The 26,712-nt window shown below is 40.1% G+C and overlaps 1 protein-coding gene across 2 annotated transcripts in view; it reads left to right on the forward strand.

Annotated features, from left to right (window-relative positions):
* TAF3 (TATA-box binding protein associated factor 3) overlaps positions 1 to 26,712 on the forward strand; it is a 152,984-nt gene that overhangs the window by 107,848 nt on the left and 18,424 nt on the right. The window contains exons 3-4 of one of the 2 annotated variants that reach the window (XM_067700926.1): positions 5,766 to 7,576; positions 18,097 to 18,179. In XM_067700926.1, the coding sequence (XP_067557027.1) occupies positions 5,766 to 7,576; positions 18,097 to 18,179 (1,894 nt within the window). The remainder of the gene's footprint in view (positions 1 to 5,765; positions 7,577 to 18,096; positions 18,180 to 26,712) is intronic. The other variant, XM_067700915.1, reaches the window with a different exon arrangement.

The following is a 26,712-nucleotide window of genomic DNA, read 5'->3' on the forward strand; positions in this document are numbered from 1 at the left end:
GTCGAACTGTGGCTCTGGTAACGGACCCCAAATATAGTTTCCATCCACTTCCTCTCTTGTTGACCTTGGGATTTCTGTCCTCGTATCCCTGGATGTGGCTACGTACATGCCTTGTACCGATCCTTGCTGGATCGGTTGGCCACAAAATATAGTTGCACTTGAACGGATGGCCACAAAATGTAGTTGATTCTTCAGGATAGGAAGTCATGTCTTATTTGACTGTATGTTCCTAGGATCTAACATGGTGCTCCCTGCACTGGTGTTCACAAGGCACTCGGTAGGTGAACGAATGATTGAATGATGAGTAAGGAGTGAATGAATGAATGTAAGTAGTATGGAGTCACTTAAAGTAACTGGTTGTAATAAACATACCTAGTATAGAAAGATGTTTTTTGAAAAATGTGCATTTTAAATGAATCCTTTCATATCTGTTATAAAAACATCAGTGTGCATAAACTAAAAAGACAGTAAGAAAGTTCATGTCATCGTTGCTAGAAATTAATTTCTGTATGTGTATTTCCAAAACATTACAGGAAATCTAGTTTTAAATACATTTAATTTTTGGTGAAATATATACAGATAGCATTTTATTGTCCCTACAAAGTTCAGTAGCACAAGTATATTTTCTGCTTAAGATCATGAATCTGTGTAGTTAATGAGATAAGAAGCTTTCATGCCTTTGCAATTTCCTTTTCTTCCTAATGTCCATGAGCTTTTTAGATTATAGTGTTTCTTTAAAGGAATTTATTATTCTAGTTAAAAAGATTTTTTTTAAGATATTTTATTCTAAGTCAATATTTATAGTAGCTTAGAACTAACCCCTAAAAATCCTTTTGGTGTGTTCAGACCATATTGCCTTGTTTCGGTTTTGTTCGATAAGTTTGGTAAAGAAGTGCGTTTTGCTCATTACTCCTCCGGGAAGTATAGGGAGTGTAGATTACTTATTTGTGTCATTAATGAAGGAAAATTGGAATGGAGTTTGTATTGTCTCCCTCCACTCCTCTCAATATTTGTGAAGTTTTAAAAAAAGATGGACATGGGACTTCCCTGGCGGTCCAGTGGTTAAGACTTCGCCTTCCAGTGCAGGGGGTGCAGGTTCAGTCCCTGGTCGGGGAGCTAAAGATCCCACATGCCACGTGGCCAAAAAACCAAAACATAAACCAGAAGCAATATTGTAACAAATTCAATAAAAACTTTAAAATTGGTACACATCAAAAGAAAATCTTTAAAAAAAAATAAACATTTAAACAGTAGAAAATAAGTTCTTAGTTTTCTGGAAATAAAAAAAATCTTTAAAATACTCCTCATATCGTAACATCACTCTTTTGACTTTCGAGCACAGCTTTTATTCTTGTGTCTATATTTGTGTTAAATTAGAAAGAGCTTGTGACTCAAAAAATTTTTTTTGTTTTGTTTTGCGGTACGCGGGCCTCTCACCGTTGTGGCCTCTGCCATCGCGGAGCACAGGCTCCAGATGCACAGGCCCAGCGGCCACGGCCCACGGGCCCAGCCGCTCCGCGGCACGCGGGATCCTCCCGGAACGGGGCACGAACCCGCGTCCCCTGCATCGGCAGGCAGACTCTCAACCACTGCGCCACCAGGGAAGCCCCTCAAAAATTTTTTTATACTGTTTTTTATACCTTTATATAATAACATGTCAAAAGATCAAGTATCTTGTAATATTAAACTTCTGTTAACCAAATTATATGCTATTTTATAGTAAAACTGTTTTCATGGATAAGTATAGGAAAATGCTAAAAACCATTTTTAGGATATTTTACAGATTTTTGGTGAATCATGCTCATTATACACATACACACAAGGAATACTTCATTGCTGTTCACCTGTAATCAAACTGAGATTAACCTTCAGGTGGGGGTTTGGATGATGGTAAAGAATAAACCATTCAGTAGCCATCACATATTTATCTTACTCCAAACTCTTAGAACACAGAATTAAAATAACTCATGTAATAGAAAGCCAGACACTCGTTATGCAAAATCACCAATTAAGTCTGTGTTTGAGCAAGCATAAGCTAGATCAGTTGTATTCATTTGTTTGCATTTTGTAATATTTTAAAAATAAAATATATTCACTCAAGTGGAAAACTTTAATACTGTGGAGAACGGATTAATAAGTGTGGTACATTTTTACAACAGTGAAAATGAATGCACTACAGCTACCTGAATGGACATAGGTGATGCTCAGAAACATGTTAGGGGCAAAAAAGCTGAAGAACGTTATAGTATGATACCACGTATATAAAGTTCAAAAACAAGTCACTACATACAAATGTGGTAAAACTGTACAGGAAACAAAGAAAGGAAAGAGATAGAAAGACCAGTAGTTACCTGGGGATGGGGGTGAGAGTGGAGAGAGGAGAGGATGAATTAGAAAGGAACCAAGGGGCGTTGTGGTGATGATGCTAATGCTGTCTTCCGGAAGTCGACAATTGTTTTACAGGTAGCCGTTCACTATTATGCTTTATGCCTTACATGCACATCACTTATACGCTCTGCAATGTACCAGATAATTTCTAATTCAGAAAATTGTTGTAAATATTTTCACACTTTAAACATTTCACACCTGTTCTTATTAAAGCTGAAGGCTTTCTCTTCCAGCAAAATTCCCTTTTCATTTTGATTAATTTTGATGCTGCAATTGAAGCTTTCTTATAAAATCTTTAAGCGTAAAAAAATTGTAAATTAAAAGTAAACATTTGTATATTTAAGTATTCCTAAAATCAGCTCTTGTAATAGTTTATTTTTATAATTCATTTATATTCCTCTAAACCACATAAAGCTTCTAGAGGCATACAAGTTAACAGCAGGGACTTGAAATAAACAAAAAAAAGAAACCATAAAAATAAAGTAACAGAATTGGAGTAATCCCTCCTAGCTTGTGGAGACCGCTTTGAATTAAGTTTTATGTTAAATTTTTCTCACTTAAATGTAAGCAACAACCATTAATTTTAAAAATATTTTTCTGAGATACTTGAGCTCCAAATTCTAAATGAACCAGTCTGTTTTCTAAAGTATTTGCTGGAAAAACAGTCCCGTTTTCCATAGCCCAGTGTGACACACATCCTGCAGTTCAAATGCCTGTGTGGTAGTCATCTTGCCAGTTCCAATTTGATAGAATTACTCACTGGCAAAGTAGTACAGTCTTAAACACGATGTGTAGAAACCCAGTGCTGAGTTGAGCTAACAGTAGTGATGGGGAAAACACATGAAAGGAAACAGAATAGAAAACAGTTCACAATTCTGATCTGGAGAAAGAGGGGAAAGTGCAATAGCAGCATGGCGTGATGTTTCTCACTTGGGTGACTGGATGGATGACAGTATTATTCTCGAGTAATGGTAGCAATAATTGTGTCTCCAGTTTGTCTTGTTCTCTGTAGTTTACAAAGCGCTTTCACGAACATTACGTCTTCCCCCCTCAGTGTTGCCCTTGGAGGGACTTCTGCTGTGAGCCTTTGTTCTCGCTGCCCTCGTAGGCGTTTGATTTTGTTCCTGAGTCCTCCCCTTGAAAACTGTTACCCCCCTTGATCTCTTTGACCTCTCCTGATTTCTCTAGTGCCTCCTTTTCTCTTTATCCTTAGAATATCTAAACCTGACTACCCGATTGCTCCCTTGCTGACATTATCCATTATTGTGATTTCATTGAGCGCAGCAAAGATTTCCCTAACACCCTGTCCTGTTTTCTGAATAGTGTATCTCAAGGATTGAGCTAATTCATAATCATCTTCCTTCTCTATTTCTTTACTTCCTGTTTGTATGAATGACTGCATTTCTCACTCACCAGGGCTGAAAGCCTTAAACCTGTTTGAATCCTTCCTCCACTCTTATACCTAATCACTTATCAGATTCTGTTCATTCTCTCTTCAGAATATCATCTACCTCTTATTCGTTACCGCTCTTCTAGTTCAGACCTTTCTTGTCACTTCCCTACATCATTTCATAACCCCTAACCTGTCACCTCTCCATTAGTATCCATTACCTCCCATCCATCATATATGTTCCTGCCAGAGTAATTTTGCTAACATACACTCCAGTCATTTTTCTCCCTTGTCTAAAAATCTTTACAAGGTCTAAACTACCACTAGAATAAAGATCATGTTTGTTTTTCTGGAATTCAAAACTTCTAGGATCTGGATGTAAGCTTGCTAAACTTACTTTCTCCTATTTCCCATCTTGCACCCTACCTTCCAGACAAATTATTCCCTGGTTCTTATACAACTTCCTATGTGCACCCCTCCATCTCTGTGTCATCTGTTCCTACATCCTGTACTTCACCATTATCAATCTCCAAATATCCAAAATGCTACCTGAGTAGTCAAGTGTGTCCCAGATCTTTGACATTGAGGTATTCTGTTTCTCCTTTGAACTGCTGTGGCACTTTATCTCTCTTATGCTACTGATCACTTTCTATGTGCTAGACACTTACACGGCGACTCCTGCTGAACTGTAAGCTCTTTCAGGTCGTGGTTTATTTCTGACTTATTCTGTAGCTCTTTCAGCCTTTACCATTGTGCATTACGTATGGTAGATGCTTAGTTAATATGTGTGGAGAGAAATAATCTGACCCCACAGCAACTCAGTCAAGTGGGTAGGACAAGTAACGTCAGCCCCTTTTGAGAGGTCAGAAGACAGCCTCAAGGAGGTTAAGAGATTGCCTTAGGCCTGTTGCTCTGTGATGCCTGAACGCCTGCTGAAACACCAAGCCAATGTTTCCTTCATGTCACCACACTGCTTCTCAAAGTGGCTGTCCTCAAGCCAGCAGAATAGAAGACATAAATAGCGTATGAATTGTGTCCAGGTTGGAGATTTACATTTTCCAAACTCCAAGAATTAAAATATGTTATGAAGGTTCTTTTAAAAAGTATTCTTTTCTGTCATTTCTGAGGAAAGTAGTCATATAATAACCCATCTCTTGATTTTTTTAAATATTTATTTTATTTTTTTATTTATTTATTTTCCTTATTTTTTTGGGCTGCGTCATCAGGTCTTGCGGCACATGGGATCTTCATTGAGGCGTGCAGGATCTTTCATTACAGTGTGTGGTCTCTTGTTGCAGCACCCGGGCATCTCTCTGGTTGTGGCGTGAGGGTTTTCTCTCTCTAGTTGAGACGTGTGAGCTCCAGCGCACATGGGCTCTGTAGTTTGCAGCATGCAGCCTCTCTCATTGAGACGTGCAAGCTCAGTAATAGTGGCGCGTGGGCTTAGTTGCTATGCGGCGTGTGGGATCTTAGTTCCCTGACCAGGGATCGAACCCGCATCCCCTGCATTGGAAGGTGGATTCTATGCCACTAGACCCCTGGGGAAGTCCCCCATCTCTTGGTTTTTAGAGGTAGGGGTGTGTCTGTGTGTGTGTGTGTGTGTGTGTGTGTGTGTGTGTGTGTGTGTGTGTACACGTGTACATAAGAGGAGGCAGAAAACAGAAAGGCAGTATTTAGTCAAGTTAGGAAAAGAATTAATTAAGGAAGCAGAGGGCAAACAGGAAATCCTTAGCAAACTCCAGATCCTGCATTTAGAGCCACACCACTAGAAAGGAAAGCGGTTTGTATATCTCCTGTCACTGGTTGCCACTCTTCAAAGCACGACAGCATGCAAGTTTGGAAGGTTCTAGAAAACTTACCACTTTACTCTCTAACAACTGTCAATAATTTCCTTTCTTTCTTAGAAATCATGTTTGAAGCATTGTTTTCATTTCTTAGGTTTTATATATATGTATGTTCTAATACTTCATTTTTCTTCCTTCACCAGAAGAAGAAGAAGAGCAGGTGCCCACCGATGGGGGCACATCAGCAGAAGCCATGCAGGTTCCCTTGGAAGAAGATGATGAACTGGAAGAGGAGGAAATTATCAATGATGAGAACTTCTTGGGTAAGAGACCGCTGGACAGTCCGGAAGCTGAAGAAATGCCCACGATGAAGCGGCCACGCCTGCTAAGCACTAAAGGGGACGCCCTGGACGTGGTGTTACTGGAGGCTCGAGAGCCACTCAGCTCAATAAACCCCCAGAAGATCCCACCAATGCTGTCCCCCGTCCACGTCCAGGACAGCACGGACCTAGCTCCTCCGTCACCAGAGCCACCAATGTTAGCTCCAGTGGCAAAATCACAGCTGCCAACTGCAAAACCGTTGGAAGCAAGGTCGTTTACACCTAAAACAAAGACTAAAACCAGTTCTCCAGGGCAGAAGACTAAATCACCCAAAATGACTCCATCACCAGCAATGGTCGGAAGTCCTATTCGGTCTCCAAAAACCATATCCAAAGAAAAGAAGTCTCCTGGACGTTCGAAGAGCCCCAAAAGCCCCAAGAGTCCCAAGGTCATCACTCACATTCCCCAAGTACCCATCAGACCCGACACCCCTAACAGGACTCTTTCAGCTACAATAAGTGAAAAAATTAGTAAAGAGACCATTCAGGTGAAACAAATACAAACAGCCCCTGATGCTGGGAAACTGAACCATGAGAATCAGCCGAAAAAGGCCGTCGTGACTGATAAGACCATCGACGACTCTATTGATGCTGTGATTGCACGGGCTTGTGCCGAACGGGAGCCAGACCCTTTTGAGTTTTCTTCTGGGTCCGAGTCAGAAGGAGACATTTTTACCAGCCCTAAGAGGATTTCAGGTTCAGAATGTGCTACCCCAAAAGCTACCACTTCCTCCAGCAACTTCCCCAAGTCCGGGTCCACCCCTCTCCCTCTTTCAGGCGGAGCTTCAAGTTCTGACAATTCCTGGACAATGGACGCATCCATCGACGAGGTGGTCCGGAAAGCCAAGATGGGGACCCCTCCCAGCGTGCCCCCCAGCTTCCCTTACATCTCCTCCCCTTCAGTCTCTCCTCCCACCCCTGAGCCACTGCACAAGGTATACGAGGAGAAACCCAAAGCGCCGGCCTCCACGGACGTCAAAAAGAAGCTGAAAAAGGAAATGAAGACGAAGATGAAAAAGAAAGAGAAGCAGAGAGATAAGGAGAGGGACAGGGACAAAAGCAAGGAGAGAAGCAAAGAGAAGGAGAAAGGGAAGGAGACCAGCAAGGAAGCCAAGTATCCCTGGAAGGACTTTCTCAAAGACGAAGAGGCAGATCCCTACAAGTTTAAGATAAAAGAGTTTGAAGATGTGGATCCAAAAGCAAGACTGAAAGATGGAATGGTGAGAAGGGAAAAGGAGAAGCACAAAGACAAGAAGAAAGATAGAGAAAAGGGCAAAAAGGATAAAGAGAAGCGGGACAAAGAGAAAACGAAAGAGAAAGGCCGAGAAGAGAAGCTGAAGGCTGCCCCAGTCCCCCTGGTCCTGCCCCCCAAGGACATGGCGCTGCCCCTGTTCAGCCCCGCGGCGGCCGTGAGGATCCCGGCCATGCTGCCCTCCTTGACACCCATGCTTCCCGAGAAGCTGTTCGAAGAGAAAGAGAAGCCCAAGGAGAAGGAAAGGAAAAAGGACAAAAAGGAGAAGAAGAAAAAGAAAGAGAGAGAGAAGGAGAAGGAGAAGAAGGAGAAGGAGAGGGAGAAGGAGAAGCGAGAGAGAGAGAAGAGGGAGAAAGAGAAGGAGAGACACAAGCATGAAAAAGTAAGCACTTTATCCTTGGGGGCCCTGTCTCATCCAAGTTCTATTGAAAGCGCAGGTAAACAAAGCCAGCAATTGTCTTTTTCGGATGTAAATCACCCACAGCTTAACTGGAAACACGTCTGTAATGCGTTTACAAAATTTAATTTTAATTCTCAAACCCATAAACTTGTCATCAACCCCCCTCCCCACACGCTGGAAAACGTTAAAAATTCATAGCCTAAGAGCAGTCTAATCACAGACCATCAGCTCTGCGTTAACCACACAAATCTCTGGCAGTTTGAAAAGATCTGTAATCTTCAACAGTGAATAATATTTTTGTAATTATCAAGTCTGCAGCATGCTAATTTGTACCCAAATATTAGATACCCGGGAAAGGCAGCACCCAGTTTTCTAAGAGCAGGTAAAACCATGGCGCTGTCCTAAGAGGACAGCAAGGCCCATGGAGTCCTTGCTCACTGACTCAGTTTTGTTTGGTGAGCCATTTTTGCAAGTATTTAAGGTTATGCCTGTCTTCTACTTCCTGTAGCATCTCTTATCCTTCTATTTTCTGCCTTTTTTTTTTCTTCTCTTTTGCGATACGCGGGCCTCTCACTGCTGTGGCCTCTCCCGCTGCGGAGCACAGGCTCCGGACGCGCAGGCTCAGTGGCCATGGCTCACGGGCCCAGCCGCTTCGCGGCATGTGGGATCTTCCCGGACCGGGGCACGAACCCGCGTCCCCTGCATCAGCAGGCGGACTCTCAACCACTGCACCACCAGTGAAGCCCTGCTTTCTTTTTTTTAACAGGATATTTTTAAATTTTTATTTATTTATTTTGTTTGTGGCTGCGTGTGGGCTTTCTCTAGTTGCGGCGAGCGGGGGCTACTCTTCGTCGCGGTGCGCGGGCTTCTCATTGCAGTGGTTTCTCTTGTTACAGAGCACGGGCTCTAGGCGTGTGGGCTTCAGTAGTTGTGGCACGCGGGTTCAGGAGTTGTGGCTCGCAGGCTCTAGAGCACAGGCTCAGTAGTTGTGGCGCACAGGCTTAGTTGCTCCACGGCATGTGGGATCTTCCCGGACCAGGGATCGAACCTGTGTCTCCTACATTGGCAGGCGGATTCTTAACCACTGTACCACCAGGGAAGTCCCTCTTTTCTGCTTTAAAAAGATTAGGACATGTCTCTGAGTATCTAGCTCGTCTGGCAGCCTGGTTGGTGGGTAGAAACTAATTCTAAGTATTTTCCCATGTAAGTAAATCAGGCTTCCGTAGAATATAGCCAAAGAGACTGATGTTCGTCGTGCACTTTGTAGCAGCCAGGACCTCGATCCTATGGGCACAAGGTGCGACCTCTGCTTTTATAGCTTTGCTCTCTCTCCACAGTTCTTTGGGTTATAGTGGTTGACTTGTTGATGGAGAAATTTATTTTAAACTTGCTTAAAAAGTGTCTAAGTGTCTGGTGCCATACGTACAGATCCTCAGGTAGCCTTTCCCTGCCCTCTGGGAGCATTCCTCTTTGAGGGTGGCTACAAAATCATACCTAGTAATTTTTTCCACATGATAAAATATGCTGTATTTGACCTACAGCAGCTCCATTATCCATACTTTTGCAGTGTTTTCCATTTCAGACTTAACTGGGAAGATTAGTTTAGCTGACAAGCTAGGTAACCTCTCACATTTTTCTGCCTAACTTTTTTCTTTCTCTGTCCCCCTTGGCTATTATTCTAAAATATAAGGCAGTGGAATGGAACTTCTGATATTAATAACCGAACATCAGCAAGACATAGAAATCCAACTCTTTTTTCCATTTTTGAAATCACTTTATCATTGTGTTATTTTTCCGTGGTGCCCGGAAGATTTTAAAGCACTTCCATGTACCTTAGTGTCTCCCCCGACACACCCGTCACACAGGTCCAGCAGATATTATTATCAACCTTTATGGATGAGAAACAGCCTGAGTGACTTGTCCAGGATCAAGGTCACACAAACAGCAGGAGCCGGGTCATTTACACACAGACTTACTTCCCGTTTAGAAATGTTTACGGCTGGTGATCCTGCCCGGCAGCGATTAGCCGCTTACCCATCGGGTACCTAGTAACTTGGCAAGTGAGCCCTCAGCACATCAGAGTACTGTTGCTTTCATCACCATCTCACCTCTGGAAAGTCAGTAGAGGTGTTTCAGAGGCCACTGTGAACTTCAGTAAAGCCCATCAGGTTAGCTGGTAACAGCGGCCCATGCTTTTCCTCAGCACCTACCTGACTTTGGCAAGGACATGTCTCTCAGACCATCTTGGCTAGAGGCAAAGGGTCAGTTATGAGTCGCACAGATTTCACCTAACAGAGGAATACAAGTCCTTGTATCAGTTTTGATGGTTATGGATCAGTTTTTAAAGATAAAAACTTACAAAAGTCAGCCATCAGGGCTTTAAAAATAATAAACGTTATTGTCTCTGGAGTTAGGAGTTCCCATCCTGACTTTTTCAGCCCTGTGAACTTCGGCAAGTGGCTTAGGTGAGGATTAAATGAGATAACATCTGAGACCTGCTTAGTACCATTTCTGGCACATAAGTAAATGCTGAATAAGTGGAGAAGGCGGTGATGGGGATGGCGAGTGTTATTATTCCATTTTGAATCAACCCCTAAAACATAGAAACCTGAATAGAGGCGGCTGCTTCATTGGACCCTGGTGACTGACCTGTGTGTGACAGGGTGAGTCAGCTGTGGTTCCAGTGTTGAAAAATTATGTCTGCTTCCTGGGCATCCTTTTAAATTTTAGCCCTTTGCGCAGCTAGGAAAGGGTAAATCTATTGTAACCTGTGGGATGCCATTGACAAGGAGTAGAAATTGAGATATTAACTTAGACATTAGGACTTCTCTTTTTTCAACCCCACTTAATCCCCCAAGTATCAAGCCATATGAGTAAATGAAAGTAGACGTGAAACTGGGTTGCATATGATCTAAGAATTTTCTTACATACGCACAGAAGACAACAAGAGTAAATCAAAACAAGGCGTATATAAGCTGCCCCAAGAAAACGTCTGCAGTCAGAAGGCCGAGGGCCGTGGTTTCCTTCCTCCGGCTCCTCAGCAGCTCACAGAAGCAACTGTCCTGGACACGGACCTGGATCAGCAAGCAAGGGCATTTTTTTTTAATTAAAAGAAAAACCTCCCCATATTTACTTTACCTACCTATAAAGTTTTTACCAGTCATACCCACTTTTATCAATACAAGAACCAATAAAGATCCCATTAATTAAACGGGAATCTGCATGGTAGTTAGAAAGAGCCTTGGGCTTTGGAATCAGGCAGATCTGAGGCAGGTGTTTTAGTTCTTTAATCCATAGGCATTTCATCTTTATTTTTCATTTTATTTTATTTTATCTTTTTGGCCACACCATGCGGCATGCGGGATGTGCCCCGACCAGGGATCGAACCCACACCCCCTGCAGAGGAAGCATGGAATCTTAACCACTGGACCGCCAAGGAATTTCCCAGCATTTCGTCTTTCAAGTGGGATATGATAATCACACTTTTTTAAAAACTGCAGACAGTAATAGTTAACATTTATTATTTACTGTATGCTAAACACCATATATAAGTTTAGTTCCTTATCACAACTCTATCAGGTAGATACTGTAATTACTGTCACTTTAAGATAAGAATCTGAGGCTTAGAGAGATGAATAAACTTGCCCAGGATCAGACACCCAATAAGTGGTTGAACGGGAACCACAATTTCAACCCAGGCCATCATCAGCTACTATAACTAATGTTCTTAACCACTCTCCTTTCCTACATTTAAATTAAAAATGGATTAAGTGAAATAATTTATGGCACCTGGTTCAGTGATGCCCCCTCAGAAGGAAAAATCGTTTTTCTAGTAGTGCTAATAATCCAGAGTATGGCGATTCATGCAGTCTTCTAATTCCCCTTATGGGCAGCTAGTGTGTATCAGTCAGGGTTAGGAGTGTGCTCTTTCATCTGTTGCAAGTAGAACCAAAGTAACTTTTTATGGAAAACATACTAAGAGCAACGTGTTAAACGGTCACAAACTTGACCATAATAGCTTTAGCTGTGATAAACCTAATAGAAAATTTCAGAGCAGTTTAAATTTTTATTATAATTCTGTGTTTGTGTTTGTCAGTGTATGTATTACATGACTTTCTTTCAAACCCTGGCTCTTTTTACTTGTGGCATTTTCAGTAAAAAAATAAATAAGAAAATGTCTCATTTATGTTAGTGGAATTGAAGGTTCATATAACCTTGTATAGAAGACAAGCCAAAATCCATCTGTCAGACTTGGAAATATGTCTTTATGCTCTTATTGGAGTATGATCTGAGAAGACCTGGTAGAGTTTCACCCCAAAATGATGACGTCACAGACTGTAGATAAAAAGGCCCAGTACTGGGCCTTGAAGAGCCTGGGCTTTGGCAGTCAGACTGACCTGGTTTTTGGTCTCAGCTCTGCCACTTCTTAGTTACTCACCAGCCTCTCCTAACCTCTGACCCTCTGCTTCCTTCACTCTCTACCTCCTCCCATTCGACACCGGGAAGAGACCGCGTCATTATAAAGTATGCTTTCCCTCTGTTTAAGAACAATAGTTTTTATACGTGCTCTTAAGAATATTTTGGCTTAAAAGGCTTTCTCTTCTGCCTTCTCATAGGAAACACTGAGTGAAGACTAGTTTGTGTCATTTAAGATACATGGACTCTGACAATCCAGTTTCTTTACAGTAACCAGTAATGCTGATGATCAACCCAGAGATAATTGGGATCTGTTTAGAATGGAAAGCTCATACTTCATAATGGAGCTCCCCGCGCCCCCCCCCCCCCGCCGCCCCCCGTTTTTCTCCTGCTGCCTGATCACTTGTTTTATTTGAGCTAACATTGGCAACTGAGTGAGCTAACCTGGTGGTAAATGACATCAGCACACAGTTCGTATTTAATGAGTGAGTCCGCTTGGTCCTTGTCAGGCCTGGCCGACAGCTCTGAGGGTTGAGAAAACTGCACAGGGAGGTAGGGTAACTTGCGGACAAGCTGTGACATGACCCAGGCCTGTCTGGTTAAAGCCCGTGGGCTTCTCAGGCCCACGATGGAAGCTGGTGAGGGGGGTGAGAATGGCTCACAATCTAGAGTAAAGGGCCTTCGTGATTTTTAGAAAACTTTAGTCCCTGATCAGCCCATAGTGAGCTCCCGTTCAGCTGCCATATTTTAAAGGACAGGCAGTGGCGGTCCTCAAAGCTTGAATGATTTCAGTCATCAGAACAATTAAAATGTCTCATGTTTCTCCAGTCTATCCCCAAATCCCTTAGCATCTGCCCCGAAATAGTCTTTTACTGAACTTTAAACAGTTTGTTTTTTAGAGAATGAGAAGTGGTCTTCCCGGTTTGTGCCTTTGACAGAAGGTCTCCATCGTCTTTCCTTTCTATGTAAAGTACTGTTGACTCGTTTCCAGCCTTTTCTCATCAGCTTTCATGATTAACTAGTGAAATGAAGGGTTTTCAGTAAATAAAATAACCCCAGTAAGAAGGGGGAAATATTCCCTGCTGTTTCTTATAACTATTTGTTCCAAGGGGAAGCCAGTAACTTAATGTTTAAGTATGTTTGAATTTATCAAAGTTTCCTGAAGTCCATCCCCAAGGCTTCAGAGGAACGAACTGAACACTTACTGAAAGCCCGAGTCCTGTTTCATTGTCCTCGCGGGATCCCGCTTGTTATACTTCACCACAACCGTAGATCTTCTGTCTGTTGAATATTTTAAACAGTCTATCAGTGTTAGACTATGTTTCTGAATGGAAATAATGTACAGACCTTCATCGTTAAGAAAGATAACAGGATGGTTACCATTTGTCATAGTTCAGCATCTAAAATATTTGGTTTTTAAATTCCGCTTTTCACCAGTAGTATTTCTGGGTGTTTTTCTGACATATTAGCATAGATAAACATCTGAACTAGTGCTGGCTGAACTTGCTGCCACCCTACCTAGCACACATACATAGGTTTTTGTTTGTTTTTTTTTTAATGAAAGAAGTTTAACATTTAAAAAAATAGGAAGTAAAACTTGGCCAGATTATATTGACAAAGCTGCCCATTACCTTTGCAGAAAGTCCCTGTCAGAAGATAAACTTTAAAGCTGGAATGCATGAAAGAGTTCCAAGATAGAATTTAAATTTAAACTGATTCCTTATAGATAAGCTTTTTAAAAATCCACCTCTTTGCTTCAAGTCAGGATTTTAAAAATAAATTTCCCCTTTAAATCTCTTGAGCGATTTTCATTTTTTGCAAGGCCGCACTGCTGGTGTCCCGGAAAAATGGAGAGTTAGAGCTTTATCAGTTGGTGCCCTGAGGTATGTGGCAAAGAAGCTAAATCCTTGAAGATTAGCAAAAAAAATGCAGCACATGGCAATAAGGGGCTTATATGACTACTAGTATTAGTTCAGGTGAAAGAAGTATTGCTTATACATAAAACTGGACAAATCCACTGACAATGTATTTTTAGTTAGCTACAAAGGAGTCTTATATTACTGGACTTTGCCTCTTTGGTGAATTGGGAAGCTTAGTAATCCACTGTAAATGCTCTTCTGCGTGCCCCAATTCTCAGCATCGCTCTAAAGTACTGTTCTTTTATTTTAACCCTTACAAGCTCTTGTTTCCCCCAGATTTTTGCTTCATGCCATTAAAAGATGACGGTAAATAATTGAAGTCATTGTCATCTAGTGTGTTGATTGCTGGAACAGACACATGAGAAATTATTTCATGATTGTAGGAAACATCCCTGTGTTTTTATTTGGGTGAGCATTCAGATAAAGTTAACATAAACAAAAGTCTGGTGAGAAATTTTTATTTAGAAACTGTACTTTCTATATCTACATTGTTAGCATTCTTATTGGTCTTTTTCTATGCTTGCTTGAATTTTATCTTTAAGTTAAATCTGCTTTAACTTCTTTAAGAATGAAATTAAAGTATTTAACTATTTTTAGGTAGGGTTGCAATATGTCCTGGTTTGCCTGGGACAGTCCAGTTTACACCTGTTACATGGTATAAATAACGTAGAGAAAAAAATATATTTTACAGTGTACCCTAGACATCTCACAAGTATATGTCATTCATCATAAAAGACATTGACAAAGAGACTAAATAGCTCCATGCAAGACACCAGCATTACCAGAAAAAAGGACTCAGAAATGTTTGGCAAAGAGTCACGAGTAGTATGGTAGAACAGAGGGTGAATTTGGTGCCAGGAGAACTGGATTTCAGTCATTTACTTACTAACTTTGTAACTGGCCAAACCACTTAATCTTTCTGAGCCCTTAGTACATGTGAGTAATAATAGCTTCCACACCTACCTTATAGAGTTGTGAAGATCAGATTGGATTATGTATATGGGACACACTTTGTGAAGTGCTATACCGGTAAGTTATAATTATTGTGTAGTGTGGTAATAGCAGTGGACCAAAATACAATGTGAAGCATAATAATAGTGAAGAAGATTTTTTGAAAGTTAGGGCAAACAGCTTTATTTTTTAATAAAGCTTAAGAAAGTATTATTTAAGTGCTTCAATAATAGTATTGTGGGTTGAAGGAACATGGAATATTACTCCCAGTACTCAGGTCAATTAGGAGTGTGTGACCCTAAAATTTTTTAGAATTGAAGAAATATAGGAACTTTATATAATTTTTCATTCTCTGAATAAAAAAAAAAATTGTATTCAGTCCTAGTTTTGCTATTTTTGTGACCCGAAAACAGAAGAGGAAAAAGAAACAGGAAAGAAAGGAAAAATGGTTGCTTCATGTATGATCAGTTCCTCTGTAAAATGGAAACCATACCCCAACCTGTTTGTTAAAGAACCTAAATGAGAACATCTGGAAAATAACCAAACACAATGCCTGGCAAACATTAAGTGTTTTATAAATGTTTGTTTTGGATATATTTGTTTTTTTTCCCACAGATAACACAGAATGGTGAGAAAAATGTAGAAGCCTTAGTAGTTTACAAAATAGGCTAGACCACTGGTTTTCAGATTTGTTTAGATATGGAACCCTGTGTTCAAAAAAAATAGAGGAGAAAGTGAACACAAAAATTTTCCATGGGTCTTGCTTTGCCCCCTCCCCAGTGACCCTTGACCCCCGAGGCCTTGAGGAAAACCACTGGACTAAGAACTGGGCAAATAAAAGAGACATCTGCCAAAAGTGAGACCATTTAGAGGAGCAGGTTTTCGTGGGGGAGTTGATAAGATTTAGATGTAATGAGATGAAATCCTTATAGGATATTTAGCTGAAAATGTTCAGTGGGCAGCATTATGTTTTGGTCTTAGTTCCAATCAGTGCTGGTCTAGAGAGGGAGATTTTGAAGACATGCCATATTGAAAACTTAGGATTGAGGGAATTCCCTGGCGGTTCAGTGGTTAGGACTCAGTGCTGTCACTGCAGGGGGCCCGGGTTCGATCCCTGGTGGGGGAACTAAGATCCCGCAAGCCACGTGGCACGGCCAAAAAAAAAAAAAAGTTAAAAAAAACCCAACAACTTAGGATTGAAACCATGGACATGGATGAGGTCAGTGGAGAAAGTATGGGAGGACGAGAGGAGAGGACTTTGCTAGGGACAGGGAAGGAGCGTGATGAAGACCTCAGTGAAGAAACAGACGGGACATTCGGAAAGATTGAGTGTCTAGAAGGAATAGTTTAGTGGCGTGCTTGGGCCAGAAAGTAGAGTGGAGTTGGGTGAGGTATGAAGGAGAAATGGAGAAATGCAGACAATGAAGTGAAGACTAGAAAATGTGAGAGGTCGTCAGTGAGAGGTTGAAGGGGAGGTAAGTTTTTTAAAGGATAGAGTTGAGCACATTTGAAAGCTAGATGAAAATAATGAGTGGAACTGAGAAGTTGAAGATGCTACAAATAAGGAGGAAGTCTTTCGAAGACTGGAGGAGATGGACTCTAGTGTAATTGTGAATGCAGAGAAGTTTGTAGGGAATTGAAGGAATTCTGCTTAGTGGCCTCAGTATTTTGTCCTGTGGGGTTTGAAGGGCAAAAGAGGAAGGAACTCACGGGATGGGTCTTAAAAGCTGTAAATAATCACTTCCGATTAATTTTTAAAATATATCTTAAGCACTTATGTGTCAGACCCTACGATAGGCACTGGGAAATAGCAACAGACAGAACAGGCATGGTTTCTGCTCTTAACTAGTTTAGCTGGGAATCCAAATAAGCAGATAGTATTAAAGGCACAGATGAAATTGGAGTTTTGATGGCAGAAGTTTGTACAGTTTTAAATATTTTCTTTGGAATTACTCAGTGCCCTAGAGAATGATTTTAGATTGGTCCTGGATGAATGGTGAAATGACCGAGAGGCAAGGGAGTTGAGGGTACTTGCAGGATAAGTGGTTCATTCAACAGACATTGGTTGAGTACCTCCTGCATACCATGCACTGTTCAAGAGAATGATAGAAGTCATCGATCTTGATGTGACGGTGGGATTTAAAAAAAAAAACAATTCAAGAAGGGGACAGGTAAAAACATATGAAAAAAAATGATAGATTTGATCAATGTGCAATATATTGATTATATGATATACTATACTGAGCACTACGTTATAAATTCCTTCCCCTTTAGAACCACTGCACTGTTCTGTTATGATTTAACTCTTGAGCTTGAAATATATAAATCAGTGGTTTGCACTAGTTGTCACAGTGACTAGCAGTGTCCTACTGGCATGTAGGGATGTTAAACATGTGGCCGTGCCTGGGACCACCAAGGAACCATCCCACCAAAAATGCTGGAAAACTCTGATGTAGATAATAATTTGAACTGCACATCTCTTGTTCATTTTGTTCATTCAAAATGTCAATTGTTCTATATAGGATCTTCAAGCCAGCAATTGTGGAGAATGCCTTTAACACCATACTCAATTTGTGTATTCCCTTTCTGATTATTAGCTCAAATATTTGTGAGATCTTCAACTTATTCAGCAGTTATTGCCTTTGCCATAAATCCTTTCTAAATAAATATGTTTTGTCTTGTGCAATATTTTAGATCATTTTTCTACTAGCCAAAAAATGGAACAATTCAGTGCTGTAATTACACTTAGTGTATTGGTTTTCTTTTATGACATTGTAAACATGAGATGAGTCTAATGTTTTTCAAGACCCATTAATAGATTCATTTTATCTTATAGTGAAGCTATGACTGCATTTTTTTCTGTTTTTGTTAAGTCTGGCAGTTACTTAAACGTTCCACTGAATGACCCAGGTAACAGTTTCTGTTTAAAAATTCTAACAATAAAATCCAAGAAATTAGTCAAAACTAAGAAAATGCAGAAATAACTCCCATATTTACTAGTGTTTAAAGTTTATGGAATTTTCCATGTTGCCTGGTAGCCTTCAGTTGTTGGGAAACGAAAACAAAATAGCCCAGTTTATCTTTACATCTAGCATTTTAGGCACATTTGAAACTTAAAGGCTTATCAAGTTTGTGGAGATGAGGAAGTAGGAGAAAAGGGAGGAGGTACTTTTGTTGAAAAAAAAGTATTTGACTCTAACGTAATATCTTCAACAGATAAAAGTGGAGCCAGTGGTCCCAGCCCCAAGCCCAGTGATCCCCAGATTGACTCTCCGAGTTGGAGCTGGCCAAGACAAAATGTAAGTACAGACGTTTCCAGTTAGAGTGCAACAGATAGAACTTAACCTTCACTACTCTTTCCTAGTGGACTTAATTCTATAGACCTTTTCCCAGTGTGAATATATAGTAGGGTCAAGCTGTATTTTGAAAAGTCTTCATTTTCAAATTTTTATTGGTTTCTTCCTCAGAGTTAATGCTTATTGCTTTATTCAACATATAGGATCCTTTGTGTTTTGGGGGTTTTTTTTCTGGCACTTTTTCTCTTTTGTAAAGACTAGCACAGGACATTGTTTCTGCATAGTTTGTAAGGCTCTGGTTATCTGAAAAATAAGAAACTATGTATTGAATGGACTGACTACCATGTTACGCCCAGGTGGATGTAATGTTAAACCTTTTCAAGTGTGTGTTCTCTGTCACCAGGACAAAGAATGAAGATTCTTTTCTTGCTCAGATGGCACATGGTTTTATTCTGTGCATGTAAAACAAGGATACTGCCAAAGGCTTGGTGAAACAGTATATAATAGTAACTGAAGTCTGAATTGTCTGCTCTTTTTTTTTTTTTAAGAGAGAACTGGAAATGTAAACCCCATGTTTACTGTTTATTTTCTTAATTTTCATGGAATCATCACATCCACCCACCCTTCTTCAAAGTAAATTAGTTGGCTATGTTTCTTTTATTCATTTTGAGGGTATGAATTAAGGCCTACAGTGCTATTATATGATCCTAATAGGGTAATGAAGCATTGATTTTTTTTTTGTAAATCATGTTGAAAATCATTCTTCTAAAAATCATATTATACATCATTTAAATGAATTTTACAAGCTCAAAGTACAAGTTTACAACCTTACTTTTTACCAGTAAGCCTGAAAATGGATTAGTTTACACTGCAAACAATCAAATATTATGTAGGAAATAGGCTTACAAGGCATTTAACTTTTATTCAGTTTTTAGCCATAAAAATGAAAGTAGTAGCCATGAACTTATTTATTTAGTAGGTACAGTAGACAACAGGAAATTTGCTTTACATTCTCATGGTTTGTTCCATCTTAAAGTTTGTGTGTAGCGTGTATTTTATGCAGCCGCTGCTTCTGTTAGTTCTAAATGTAATACAACGAAAAATCCCAGCATTATTCTGATGAGAAATTTTAGTAACATCCTTCTCCCTCAACCATCAGAGGACAGAGGGCTAGTTAACAAAGAGACCCAACCAAAATAACTGTACCTACCATCTCCTTGGAAATCCTGTACTTGGGTTCACTACTGTAAAGGGAAGATGTTCTTATTTATCATTGGACAACTACTTTTCTCCTACCCGTTCATATTTATTCCAGTTTTCTCATAACTCACCATTACTTCATCTTTCCTTTCACACAGAAGTTTGGCTTGCTTATTCCTTTAGAGAAATAAGGTTTGTAAAAAGGCACTGATAGTAATATTCATCTCATCTACCCTTAAGCGTCTTTCAGTTATTCTGTCGAGTAATTTCTTTTCCTCTCGATAAATCACTCATATACCTAAGATATTGGAAGATGTGAGAAATAGATCCTATGACTCTGGAACAAAATGTTCAGTATTACGGAAATTATAGTACCCAGACATTCTAGACAAATTGTCCTTGAAAGTATAACTTTATGTAACATGTAAACTTTCTGACATTTAGGTAAATAACTCCCATATCATATGAATAGTCAATCACTTGACCAAAGTCAGACACGAGGAAATACTTATAATGAGTAAAGGAATAACTTAAGTGAAATATATTACATTTTAAACTTAAAAAGAGAGAGAAAAAGAGGCCCAAGTCACATAGCAATAGGATTTTATATAAAATATAAGTTAATGATAAGGGTTGGTTTTTTTTTTTAACTTGTTTGTTTTCTGTTTTTTTGTTTTAAATCTAAATCAGGGGTCAGCAAACTATGGCTGTGGGCCAGTCCATCCCACTGTCTGTTTTTTATGACTCACAAGCCAAGAATGTTTGAAAAAAAATTAAAAGAAGGATAACATTTTATGAACATGAAAATTATATGAAATTAAAAATAATCTTTTATTGTCATAGCATAAGGATACATGGCTTATTCCTTGGCAGTAATAATGGAAAAGAGATGGTAGATTTATATAAATGTGCCTTTACTTAGTTTGTATACAGCCGGGGGCGTGTAATGATGCTCTTTTGAAGTGGAATTAATGAGCAGACTCGCATTCAAATGGAGGAGTTTGAATAGTCTATGGGGAGGGGTTGTCTACTGCTAACGAACAGGCAGAGAATAGTCTTTTGAAACTGCAGGAAAAAGAAAAAGCTTTACAGCGTTCAAATTTTACACTCTCGTTGGAAGATCTTTAAGACAATATTTAGTTTCTAAATCTTATAAAGAAATTATGCCTTTGACCCGTGATCCAGGAAGGTACTTTGAGGTTAGATTATTTCCTCTATTCTCTATTATTGTCCCTTGAAGCCAGACAGAGGGCCCTTGTTTTCCGCTTCATTTAACGTGCCTGGAAACTGGATTCTAAAGGGTCTGTGGTCAGTCCAGTGCCTCCTTCTGATAGTGTTAAAACTCAGGGTGACTTTACAAGGACCTCAAATTCCTTCAGTAGGTCTCCCAGTAATGGGGACCCAGAGTTCCTGTTAGTCTGTATTGAAGATGAAACTGGAATACTAACCCTGAAGTTACAATCTCAACATCCGTAGTTTGTGGGGGTGATATGAATGGGGAGAAACAATACATTCAAATAAATCATGAAATAACTGAGTCTGGCCCAACAGTCAAGTTTTGCCTTGATGCCGAGAAAGCAGGTAGGTTTCAGCTTGGCCGGGGGCAGCACCTGGAGCCATATGGATCAGGATTTTGAGGTCTCACTGGACTTGGTGACACAGAGTACAGTGCGTGTAATGTCCACTGTGGGATGGGCAAGTGGCAGCACAGTCGCCATGTTATTTGTTATCCCAGTCTTACCATCCCTTTATTTTGAGCAAGTGTGGGAAAATTGGGCTAACTTTCGGCATTTGTTCATTTATTTATTTCTATGAAGGATATAAATAGAGCAGAGTAACGTGAGGAAGGAAGTACCTTAGTGTGGGACTGTTTAGATAGGATTGTTGGGAGAGACATGGCAGAACATTAAATGTGTGGTTATATTTATAAAGCTCAAAATTCTGTTAAAGGAGCTTCTCATTAAAAAAGATAACTTTAGGTATTGGTAAAGTATTAAGAAAAAGGTCAAGGTTTGTAAAGATTTGGGGGTGAATAATGGTAGTGCTTAGGGGGTTAAGCGTTCTTTCCCCCTCACATTTCTCAAATGTATCTTTAATGCTGTCATCTCCCTGGCACTGGGGAGGCAGCTCTGTCCTTTTCTCCATCTGTTCCCTGGCTCTTCCGAGGGTGGAGTGGCTCTCCCGCCAGGGAGCTTTGGTCTGGTCGGTAGGGTTACTGTATTGGAGAAGTTGGGAGCTGGTCCTGCTCTCAGGACATTGCTGCCCTTATTCAGTGAGCTCACCAGGGAGGGGATAATGAATTGGGCTCCTCCAAAAATCCAGTAAGGCTCAGTTATTGTTCCAGTTAGATACTGTATTTGATCAAGTGACACAGAATCATTTATGGTACCTTTCATGAAAACAATATCATTATCATTAATAATCCTAAATTTTCTTTTGGCTGAGAGGTCACAATAAGTATTCTCTTTCACAAGTTTAATCCTTTTCCCAAAATATGCAAATTTTGCTGGGATATTTTTCAATGACCACTTTACTGCTGGAAATTACAGTTTTCTTTCTGCTAACATTTTATCACCACAGCTATGAGTATTGTAATACTCATGGTATTATGTATTTCTTATAATTCAGGAAATTCTTTCATTAATCAAACCTCTTTTAACAGAGGTGCTGAAAATTGGACACTTTTTTTTTTCATGTAAGTAATTCAGTTTTTTATGGCAGTTTATAGAGTTTAGTTTATGCCTGGGAGGAGGCTTCTTAATACTTGTAATTTCTAAATTATATATGCTATAAAAATGGGAGCTAAAACTTTGCTCATTAATCTTGAAAAATAATGTTCAACCTTTAAAAATGTAAAATATGTACAGGTATTTGTTGTCTTTTTTGTGATCCAAACTTTTCTGATTAACTATTTTTGATAGGACAGCCAGAAATAGAGGGTACCATGGGCAATTACAAAAATAACCATTTAAAATATTTTTAAAGAAAGTAAGCGTTTTATATTTTTATGTAGCCACATTTCACTGAAAGACATATAATAGGTGAAATGTGTATAATGGTGTTTTAGTGACAAGTTCTTTAGAAAAATAATAGCAAATGATTTTTATCTCACTTTCTACATTTCTTCCTACACTTAAAATGTCGTTTATTCATATGTAGACTTTTTTCCAGTCTAAACAAATTTAAGGGTGACTTAAAGAGAGAACATAAAGATACTAGAAAATACTAGGAAACCAAGGCCAAGGAGAGGAAAAAGAAGCAAATGACTGCACATCAAATATGATTATGGCTTCCTGGCAATAAGTGCAGAGTGAAATGCAGTTTTAAAAAGGAAGGTACCTCCTAGTTTCTCAGGAGAGACAAAGTTTTTGAAGACACTAAATTTGAAATTTTATTTCCATAAGGAACCAGATGGCAAGAACACCTTTTTTTTATTTGACTGTTTCTTACACCAACCCCTGATCCAAGGATGTAACATAGACGCACACTCAGTGAAGGTGCCTCTATAAGGAGTCTTCCCTTCCCTAGTTGAAACACTTTCTCTTTGTATTAGTCAGAACCGTTGGTTGCAAGTAGCAGAAACCCTAATCAAACTAGCTCAAAGAGATTGGCTTTAGGCAAAGTGGTAACAAGGGTTCAAAAAGTGTCATTAAGACTCTGTTCACTTTCTTTTTCTCTGTCTAACCTCTGTGTGGCGGCAAAGATGGTGCAGATTGCTCTTGGCTGGTGTGGTTCTTAGTGCTCACAGGCTGAACTGCCCACCCCGCCTTTCACAGCATCTGCTGTGGGTTCCCATCTAGGAACCAACCCCAGTGGGAGGGGGGAGAGCCCTGTTAGAAGGGGAAATGTTAGGTTCCAGAAGGAAAGAAGGACTCTCCTACCAGAATAAGGGATGAGGGGCAGGCAAAAACAATTGATATATTTTTATTTTATTTAGGGAAAGGCAATCAGATTCATATTTTTATAAAAGTATACTGAAGAGGCAGGGCAAGGAAGCTTATTGGTTAAAAAAAAAAGATCCTTTAGAAATAAAGTTTAAGAACATTTCAGACCATCATCCTGTCAGATTTGGAAGGCCTTTTGTTCTTCTATTTTTAATTTGTTTCCCTACGGATAAAACTGTCTGCTTTGATTTTTTTTAAAAAAAGAGAGAGAGAGAGAAAGATTGAAAAGTGTTGATAGTTTTCTTTGTTTTGCCCTGGTTAACTTGCCACTGATACTGAAACATTTCATAGGTTATTTTGCCTATATTAGAAGCTAACTAACAAGAACAGTGACCCACCCCCCAAAAAAATAAATAAATAAGAATAAAAATCTTGAGTGACTGTATTTAAAATTTATGGCAAATGACTTATTTTAATGCTAGTGAAAGATGGTAACATTACAAATGAAACTTCCTAGCAGCTGAACAATGAGAACACAAATTGTGGGTGGTATACATTATTCTTGCTAACTTTTATACTTATAAATTCCACAGACCCAAACCCATATATCTCAGTTATAATTCCAAGAGGAAGCAGGTGGTTAAATTTATTCTTACTCGGGTCTTCAGCCCTTTTCTGATTTTTCCAGACTAGGATATCTTAACCTCTGTATATCACTCTCTCATTTTTACTGAGCTAAAGTTATGATGGAATCCCCAAGTTTAATTTCTTCCTCTGGCACATGATAGTTTGTTGATTAACACCAAAGATGCAGTGTATTCAAGAGAAGAAAATAGTATGCTGTCAGAAAAACTGGCTTTAGGTTTTGGGAAATGTTTTTACTACCCAGTAAAACAACTGGAAAGATTATAATCAAAGCATTTCCATCTTACTTGTAAACAATTACAGCCGTCCTTACACGGATGCCACATTACAAGACTGGGGAAAATTTACTGGATTCCATTCTAATGCAATTAGAGCTAATTTTGTTCTTTAAATGAATAAAAGGTCAGCTAGTAAATCTAGCTTATCTTGAGTCCAGACTTCAATAAATTGTTTTATTTAATTTGTTGTAAAAGATCTTATCCTTAATGGGTCTAGGTCTTATTAGTTCACTTAGGTTTTAAAATATTTATGACCACCTTTTTAGATATGATTTGAATGATAGTTGGAAAGTTTCTCCCTGCAGTGTTATCAAGGCCCAAGATCACTAATTGAGTGAATATAGGAAGGTACTTAAGATTTGTTATCTAGACAAAGCTGATGCGGACTTCCAGAATTTAAATGTTCTTCAACCTGTGACAGGCAGAGGTAATTTAGCTATATCATGGTAACCTTTTGGATACTATCTGACTATAATTTCCCCTACAGATCAAACTACTCACACTTCTAGTGTTTAAAGAGAATGTATACCTACTGATGAGAACACTCTTACTATTACTGACAGCAACATAGAAAATTTAAATTCTTTGCATTCTGTTGTTCCCTGTCTTTTTAGGGGCTATAACATTAAAATACTTACATAGAGACTTTAGAGGCGTAGTGTGATGCTTCTTCCTTCCTGTTGCCACTCCAGCCTTTGTAGCTCGTGAGATGGAAATTTGTGTCACTGCCCGACCTCTGTGATTTAGAACAGGGGTCCCCAACCCCCAGGCCGCGGACCGGTACCAGTCCATGGCCTGTTAGGAGCTGGGCCGCACAGCACGAGGTGAGCAGCGGGCGAGTGAGTGAAGCCCCATCTGCCACCCCCTGTCGCTTGAACCAACCCCCTCAACCTGCCCCCCACCCCCCGTCTGTGGAAAAATTGTCTTCCACAAAACCAGTCCCTGGTGCTAAAAAGGTTTTGGGAACCGCTCATTTAGAATATTGCAGCCTTTTTCAAATGTGGCTGCCGTAGTCTGAACACATGGGTTGGGTTGAGGGACATGTCACCGTGGGGACTGACTAGCCGCGTTACCCCATTTGGATTTACTCTTCTGGGTTCCAGAGCTGCATCTGTCCTCATGGCTTGTCCTCCAGGGTCCAGCAAGGAGCCCAGCATCCCTCCTGATCTTCGGGACCAGCTCCTTCTCCATCCCCGCCTTTCCTGACCCCGCCCTCTCCCCCCCCCACCCCGGAAGTTCTTTCCCTTCCTTATCTCTTCTCCTCTGTATCTTTCTCTCCTTCCTTCTGGTATCTTCCCTTCAGCCTTGGGTTCTACCATCTTAAACCTTCCCACCTTCACCAGCCTCCCCCTCTAGATGAGGGAAAGGCCATGTAACTTCCTCTTTTCATTCTCGCTTCTCAAAGCATATTCCTTGTATGTACTTTGCTCCAATTTTTTTTTCCAGCTTTATTCCTAAACTCCCTATGCTCTGGTTTCTGCCCTGGAGACTTTTCTGAAGCTTCCCATTAACATGATTAAATGCATCCCAAGGCGGTGCTGCAGGCCTGTGACTTCATCCTTCCTGCTTCTCAGATACCGTTGTTCCCACCAAGCCCTTTATGAAACTCTCTATTCCTTGGTACTCTCTATTCTTGGTACTACGTGCATCTGATTCTCTTTCTCCATCGTTGCTTCTTTCTTTGATCACTTTTTCTTTCTCTTCTTGCCCTTGGCCTACTACTCCCTAAAGTTTCTTTTTCACTCTTTTCAAAATCAGGTGATGATGATTCCCAAATCTTTACTTCCAGCTCAGATTTCTCCACAAAATGCAGACTAATCTGCCCAGTTACCTGTTAGAAAGTCTGGAAAGACCAGAGGCACCTCAAACATGGCCTTTCCAAATTGAACACACCATTATTTCCCCAACCTTGTACTCCTTGTGCTTTTTATTTGTTGATGATGAGATCAGAGCCTCCATTTTCAAGCTGTCTTAGTTTCTAGAGTAACTTGAAATTAGACAAATACACTCTGGCTGGGAGAATTGGGAGATTTTATTTATGTCATATCACCAGATGGGATATCTGAAAATTAAGACATGAATGTCTCCCAGCTCCAAAAGTGTTGTTTTGAACAAAACTTAAGGAAAGAGAAAGACCCTTTCCTGTGAGGTCTCCTTTGAATGTCACCTGAACTCTTATACCTCCCAGTCACCATCTTCAAATGTGGGTCCTTCCTCCTTGTCTAGACTCAAGTAGTCATCAGCACCAGAGGAGGAAAGATGTTGATGCCTATTCACAGGCCTCTGGAGCTGCCCCCCCCGCAACACCAGGCAAAGATGCCTTTGGCTTGGAAACACAAATGCCCTTCGCTACTGGGCTATTTTGCCTCCTAGAGAGAATAACTATTTTGCCTCCTAGAGAGAATAGCTATTTTGCCTCCTAGAGAGAATAACAGATTTTTCAGTTTTCCACTTTTCAAATCAAGTGCCCAGCGCCGATCACCTTACACCCATCTGAGCTCTAAGCTCTACCCTCTAACTGTAAACGCT

This window comes from Pseudorca crassidens, chromosome 1, assembly GCF_039906515.1.
Source record: "Pseudorca crassidens isolate mPseCra1 chromosome 1, mPseCra1.hap1, whole genome shotgun sequence".
Taxonomy (NCBI): Eukaryota; Metazoa; Chordata; class Mammalia; order Artiodactyla; family Delphinidae; genus Pseudorca; species Pseudorca crassidens.